Below are 7,298 nucleotides of genomic sequence, written 5' to 3'. Positions count from 1 at the left end.
AGATTAAGAAGCATGTTGGAAAAAATTAATCAAGTGATGTTGAAACTATACTTAACACCACTTTATTTATTTTATTCTAACATATATATCTGAAACTCATTAAACCAAATTCGAGGAGAAGTCATTTGTAAGTAATGTTGTCTTTCAAGTTGCCTAGGTCAATTAATAAACAGCCATGCAGTGATGCAGGCCTATTTAACATAATGCATAATGGGTTCAGCATAATTATTTCCCATGCTGTGTTATGTCTTCAAGTTACATAACCTACTTACCTGCTATGTGTTTTACTCTCTGCCACTTGGATGAGACCACTGAACACTTGCTACCTGTGGACACAGGTGAGTAATTTCTTTCTTTTATCCCTAGTGATATATAAAATATATATATATATATATATAACATTATTGTGTGTGATATATTAATATATATAACATTTTATTTTTTTAGGTTATAAACAGAACAATGAACTGCAGGGTTTTACTGGCTATTTTATGTCTTATAACTGGTAAGTGTTCTTTTTTTCTTGTTTTTTTTCCTGTAGATCTATAAATTCTGTTTTAGTTTCTGTAGACACTGTAGTCACATTATTCTGCTCAAATTTAATGCACTCAGTTTAATCAAATTATCCGTCTTCTCTATTAATAAGCTGCATTACTTAATGCGACAGTGTATGAATTACTCTACACAGATACAGTCCTGCTACAGGACAATCCCTGTAAATAGTCTTGTAGATTAATACATTGTGTAGAAAATTAACAAATTTGTAAAAACAGATTATAGCGAATTATTTACAAACAACAACAACAACAACAAAATATTACTTACAGTAAGAACAAAAGAGGGACATAAAACCACAACAAAGCAATGCCATTGTTTATCTGTTGCACAAATTTCATAACGAAACATGTAAAACTTGTTCATTATCTGTGTTATCAGAGTTATATGTCTCATTTTAATTTATAGCATGCCAAGCGTTGCCAAGATGAACCCAAGTGAACTGTAAAAAAATCCAACTAGATAAATGTTGAATGAATTACTATTGTATTGTTAATCTAATTTTATACAGGGGTATTTGTTGAGACAAAATGAACCTTGTTCTTGAAAACTTTGGAGACACAGACTAAATAATAAAAAAAAAAATTAAGTTGAGCCAGCAAAGTTACCATGCCTGTAATGCAATCAAATGATTTTAAAAAAGCTTCTACCCATTCACCACCCTGGCGGACTGACACTAATGACCTGCACTAAAAAGGTGAAGATGGACGTTTTGTGGACTCTTTATCCTGGGTAAGTTTTTATTTATTGTTTTTATGTAATATGTTTCAGTTATCTTAGAGGAATTTTAGACAGTTAGCGTTAAATACGTAAGGCCGGTGTGTTTGCACTACTTACTATACTGCGGCACCCTGACATTCCTGATGTCCGTCCCCCCTTTCCCCTGACTTTTGCCCAGCAACAGCGTCCTGCTCCGCCCCAGCACTCACAGCAGTGCAAGCCCTCAGATATCGAAAGTTCAAGAATATGTAAGGGTGAACCCCTAGAGGGCGCCAAAGCGCCCAAAGACTCTGTTTTTTGTTGTGTTTTTTATGTTATAGTTGGTTAGAAGGGAACTTCATTTCCCATAGGGCACCTGGGTCAGGTGCTGGAAGCATGCACCTGATCCAAGTCAATCATTAGTTAGATTATAAATAGCCTGACTGAAGCTCAGTTAGGCGTGTAGCATTCGTTATTGTTATTTTGATGATGGTTGTTTCTAGGTTTACAGTAGGATGATATATTAAAGTTCTCAGAGGGCTCTAGGAAAAGAGCTTTGGTTTTTATTTGGTTTTCCTTAATATATTATTAAAAGATTAAAAAGGGAATTACTCGTCTGAGCCTCTGCATTTATGCCACATACACGCCGACAGCCACATCGTGACCCGAAGTCTTTAGCAGATAAGGAGTAGTGTCGCTTCAGTACATGATGAGTTATGGTTATAAAAATGTATGTCTTAGATTGGCTACAGAGTCCCTATTGCTCATCTACGAGTGTTATATCTGTTAACCTATTCATATGAAAACCAAATTGATTACATACCTGGTTATTTTAAAACATCACTCCAAACATAAAACTATTCATGAGAATGAAGTAAGCCCTCGATGATATTAAATTATTTTAAATATGAAACAATGCCTTAGTATATAGCCTTATTCATATAATGAAAATGTATCATCTTTGTCCTTACTAGAATTTTCTTGTTTCTATAACCAGAGCTCTGCTGTGAAGCTACTGGAGAAGCGTGAACATGCTGATGGAGGTGACCACGCACCAGCTTCAGGAGTGATGTTTGGTCAGGTCTTGCATATTTACATATGACTTGTATACTTATACTACAAGTTGAGTCAACTGGATTTTTTTATTTTGAACTGGATACATGTTGTGTCAACATGTTGTGTTATGTAAAATATTTAGTTTAGCCAGCAAATTCCTTTAAAACCAAACTTTCTCCAAAAGTAAAAATAAAAAAGCTGTACAACTTTTTTTACATTAAGGTGGCTCATTTTTATCTTATGTGTGTGAGATACTGTATGGTGAGGGAGATAATGTATTAATTTATTTGACAACCAGTTTATAATCCTTATATGTTAATGACATCATATGAATTATATGATCATTTATCTGACAGTCACTCATGATAATCCTTTGTGATGGCTTTTAATCCTCACAATAATAAATCTTTTGCTGATTCATTATTGTTTAATTGCTGTTTTATTTGGTGTTTTATTGTTCTGTTGGGTTCTAACATTCTCCAAAAGTAAAAATAAAAGTCACTCATTAGTTTGGCCTGGACACTTGAATTGTTAACCCAAGATTAAGTATCACTTTTTAAAGTAACTATACATGGAATATTTTTGTACTGCATTGAGATCATAAAGCATTTTTCATAAAGCAATTTTATACAGTACTAGTAAGTTGGGTTAAAAATAAATCTCCACATTTATAAACCAATGTATTATGATGTGGAATGTGGCGGGCTGCTGTGGGCCAGGAAGTTCAGGGCCACTTTTTGGTCCCGGTCCGCCCCTGGTGTACATGCAAATAATTTAAAATCAGTAAATATAATGTATACAGAAATATGATTATGTTAATGTGTGTGCCATGGATGATGCCCACAACTCCATGAATGCCGTTGGTCTTTTGTTGATTTCACACTGTGTGGTGGGAAAGTGTATGATCAATGCATGATCTGCGGTGCTGTAAGAGTAAAGGTAAATTTATTATTTCCAACACTGTCAGCTGTGTCACTGTTTTAAATCTGTGTCTTTACAGTTATTAAAAATTTTTACTGTATCAGTCACCTGCAGAGACAATATACAGACTGTTAATTATTAGACCAGTTTTAAAAGAAAGGAGATTTAGTTTTCTTTTGTGAGCCTTGCATCACAAATTCTCTCCTCCATGTGTGTCTTTGCCTGAATGCTATCCTGATTTCCTCTTTTAAGAATCTTGATAAATAGTTCCTACCCCTACTCCTAAAAGTAAGACCAAAATAGCATCTTCTGATTTCCTACTCTGAAACGCTTAGTAAATACTGTATGCGCTCAGATCACATTTTATGAGAAATTAATGCTGACAATTTCTTTCAGTAAACACAAGTGTTTTAGGACATTATTGTTTTCCGATGCACATGGTTATCTACTGTACAGCAAAATGTAAATTTAAAACTAATAAAAGACACCATATTTACATGCATATTTATTAACAAAACACATGCAGAAAAATATTTGTAAACCAAAAAACTATATGTATAGCTGTCTCTCAAAATTAGGTTTGTAATTATTAATTTTTTTTGTATATTAATTTAAATTATAAATTGGACCAAGTCTATCTTATAATCCAAGTTAATTTCCAGGGCATAAAGTATCAATTTTGTCCTATTTTTTATAAGAATAATTTTACAGCAATAACATTTATTCGATATCAGTGAAAAAAAACACACCAGTATAATAGTTCTATTGGTTACAAGCAATCCAAACATATTAAGTGTGGGAAAAAAAGACTGTTCTTCAAGCCATAACATACTCCAGGTTGTCCTTATTGGGAGCTGGAATATGCATCTAATAACCTGTGTGATCAGCTCCATTACTTTCTGTTTAAGTCCTTTGAGATGTACAAAGCAGCTAGTTTCCTTTTTGTATTTAAAGCACAGGTGAAAATGGTTTAGGTTCTTATAAAAGGTTCTGCATGCACCCATCACCTCAGTTTAAACAAAAGGCCCTGGCTTGTAGCTCTTTATTTCTAATCACAGTAGCTTTGAAGCAGTTTTCCTCATTCATGCCAGAAAGATAAGAATTGATGGTAGGAGTCACTGTAAAGACAGGTCTCATTCAACCTTTCTTTTTTTTTAATTGTCTTCTGTTATAAGTGTACAATATTTAACAGTAGATGCACTTGTAATTTTGTTATTGATTTTAAGTCTCTCCAAATAATTTCTAAAACTAGTCCATGCTCTCATGGTTTCCCTATGAACATTTTAGGCACTTTAATATAAAAAAAGGTTTGCTTTATGTTGGTAATCTTATTATTACTCTGCTATTTGACAGCCAAAAGTGCTGCACAAGTAACCACGTCTTCCACCAGTTCAGCACCCATGACAGCTGCAAGCACATTAAGCACAACTTCAGAGCCTGAAATTGCAACTGCAGTTTTTGACTTGACCTTCAGCATTAAAGAAACCTTTGATCCTGCTCTGGCCATTAGCAACTCCCCAAAGTTTTTAGAAAAAGCTAAAAATATCCGTAGTCAGGTATGTTTTCTTAATAATGCATTTCTATTTGCCATTTCTTTCTTTCTCCTAAACAAAAGTCATTTTGCCACTCTTAAGATCCTGTTGTCAACTAATACAGTGCCTTGCAAAAGTATTTACACCCCTTGAAATTTTTCACGTTTTGTCACATTAAACTGCAAGCGTAAATGTATTTATTTATGTAATATACCAACACTAAGTGGCTAAATGTGGCAGTCTAGTTGATCTGGGTGTTTGACACTACAGGTGATACTCACCTGAGTCATTATTAATTTTCTTTTAGGTTGAACCTTTGTACTCTAAATCCTTTAAAAACTTCATGCGCATGGAAATTGTACAATTCAGGTATTATGAAATTCATGGCTTTAAATATATCTTTCTTTGTGGATTTGTGCATTGTAATCTTATAGATATACTGTATATGTGTGTCACTGCAGAAGTGGTTTTGTGGTAGACAGTAGTGTCTACTTTAGTTCTAGTGGTCCAAATGTTACTGCATCCGACGTGAAGAAGACTCTCCTCAATGGACTGAGCAGCTTGGATTTTCCCGTTATTTCAGCCTCAATAAGTGCCATTCAGGTTCTTGGTCAGTGTACCCTTGTTCAGACTTTACTGTGTTATAATTTATTTATTATAAGAAAATCCAAAATCTTTCAATGTACAGCCAGATGTCTGATGTTACTATCTTATACTGAAGTATAATTCCAGGCCTTTTATAACTGAAGGCTTTTATTGACAATTACATTCATATTTTTTTTTCTGTGTATTTACTGTTATGTCCAGGTTCAGGTTCTGCAGGTAATTCCATGCCACCAGTGATCGCCAGCTCACTTTCCCTGATCTGGATGTCTCTTCTATCACTTCTACTTTCACTAGCATTGCATTTCTAACTTTAGACCTTATCATGAAACATAAATATATGATTTTTTCTGTAATCTGAAGGGAAATATAATTTATTTTTATAAACAAATGTATCTTTACATAAGAAATACAAATAATTTAACTGGGGAATAAATGAGGGTCATGATTTAATGAAAATGTCCTCAAATAGTGCTTTTTAGCTATATTTATAAAAAAAATTTTTTTGTTGTTTTATACATTTTAATTCCTTACACGTGTATTCATACCTACATTTTACCACATTATATCAGTGTGCAATAAAAAGTTTTGCCAATACATTATCATGCTTTATGCATATGCAGTATTTAAAGAATATGGTTTTCCCAAATTATGTGGAGATTTGATTATTGTACACATAGTTTTTCTCCGAACCTTTGAGATAAAAGCACAGAATTGTACAGGCTGTAAAAACGGCTGGCTTGGGTGCAGACTTTCATTTCAATTAAGCAAAAGTCTCTGTAAATGTGTAGAACAAAAACCTGCATGCACACTACCCATGTCTAGGACAGATTGGAATCCTTGTATTTCGAATTGAGTTTTTTTCAGTGCAACAAGTGGACACAAAGCAATCTCCATGAGAATATATTTTGCCTAGGTTGGAGTAAAAGAACTTGAGTGATCTGCACAATGCCTTAAACCCTTTTAAACACTGACACTTATGATTGTGTTCCAATTTATACAAATCCCCACAGCCATGCTACATAATTTAGTGCAAAGCATTCCCAAAAATAAAGCAGAAAAGGGAAATTAATCTGTCTTAATGCCATGATTTCAGAGTTTAATGGTCATGTTTTTACACTTTCTTAAAAAAATAACGAACGTCCCATCCTAAAGAAACCATTTTAAGGGGACACCAGTAGCACCTCTGACCTCCTGCCCTACCCTCTCAGCTATATAGAAATTAAGAAAAAGTAGAACAATATATAATCATATACACATACAGCATATATATATATATATATATATATATATATATATATATATATATATATATACACACACACACACAACTTGGAGGCTAAAGATATGTTATGTCTTTATGTCTTATATGTGCATAACTTTCCATATTCATATATATAAAAATATTTATAGATTTATTAATATGACAAAAAATAAGCTTTAATTACTATTGCTTAGACTCATTATTATTACTATTATTTTTATTATTGTTATTATTATAAATAATAATAATAATAATAATAATAATAATAATAATGTTAAAAAGTAACACAGTGGCAGATAAAAGGAAAGTGAAAGAGAAATAAATAAATAAACAAAATATAATAATAATAATAATAATAATTAAAAAAAATAAATAGCAGACAACAATAGTTTAATTGGCAACAGAGAGAGGGGATGAAAGAAGAATGGAAAAAAATTACAAGACCAATAATAGTGGCAGCAGTGATGGGTGCTGGGTAATCATACTTCAATAAGCAAATATGATGAATAATAAAATAAATATTTTATTAATAAAAATAATTATAAAAATATAATGACCTTATTGTGTTATTATTTGTAAACAGTAACATTTATTTTCTTATTTTTGTGTTTACACTTATAATTATTAAGAATAATCATAAGAATAATATTAGAATAATCCTGTGACTA

The 7,298-nt window shown here is 32.4% G+C and overlaps 1 protein-coding gene across 1 annotated transcript; it reads left to right on the top strand.

Annotated features, from left to right (window-relative positions):
* Window positions 1-249: 249 nt before the first annotated feature.
* LOC128508357 (uncharacterized) lies at window positions 250-5,723 on the top strand. The gene is made up of 6 exons (XM_053479651.1): window positions 250-338; window positions 448-505; window positions 4,585-4,787; window positions 5,071-5,132; window positions 5,225-5,373; window positions 5,571-5,723. Exons 1-6 carry the CDS (start codon window positions 303-305, stop codon window positions 5,675-5,677), a joined length of 615 nt encoding a protein of 204 aa, XP_053335626.1. The 5' UTR covers window positions 250-302; the 3' UTR covers window positions 5,678-5,723.
* Window positions 5,724-7,298: the final 1,575 nt, after the last annotated feature.

This window comes from Clarias gariepinus, chromosome 20 (assembly GCF_024256425.1).
Source record: "Clarias gariepinus isolate MV-2021 ecotype Netherlands chromosome 20, CGAR_prim_01v2, whole genome shotgun sequence".
In the NCBI taxonomy this organism is placed as follows: domain Eukaryota; kingdom Metazoa; phylum Chordata; class Actinopteri; order Siluriformes; family Clariidae; genus Clarias; species Clarias gariepinus.
Note: the sequence above shows the minus strand (reverse complement) of the source record. Positions and strands in the feature narration are given on the sequence as shown.

Bases quoted from the DNA above. Each gene is read 5' to 3' on its own strand.
- LOC128508357 (XM_053479651.1), top strand. From the start codon at position 303: ATGAGACCACTGAACACTTGCTACCTGTGGACACAG. The intron at 506-4,584 runs GTAAGTGTTCTT...GCTATTTGACAG, and splicing joins TATTTTATGTCTTATAACTG to CCAAAAGTGCTGCACAAGTA. The intron at 5,374-5,570 runs GTCAGTGTACCC...TGTTATGTCCAG, and splicing joins AAGTGCCATTCAGGTTCTTG to GTTCAGGTTCTGCAGGTAAT.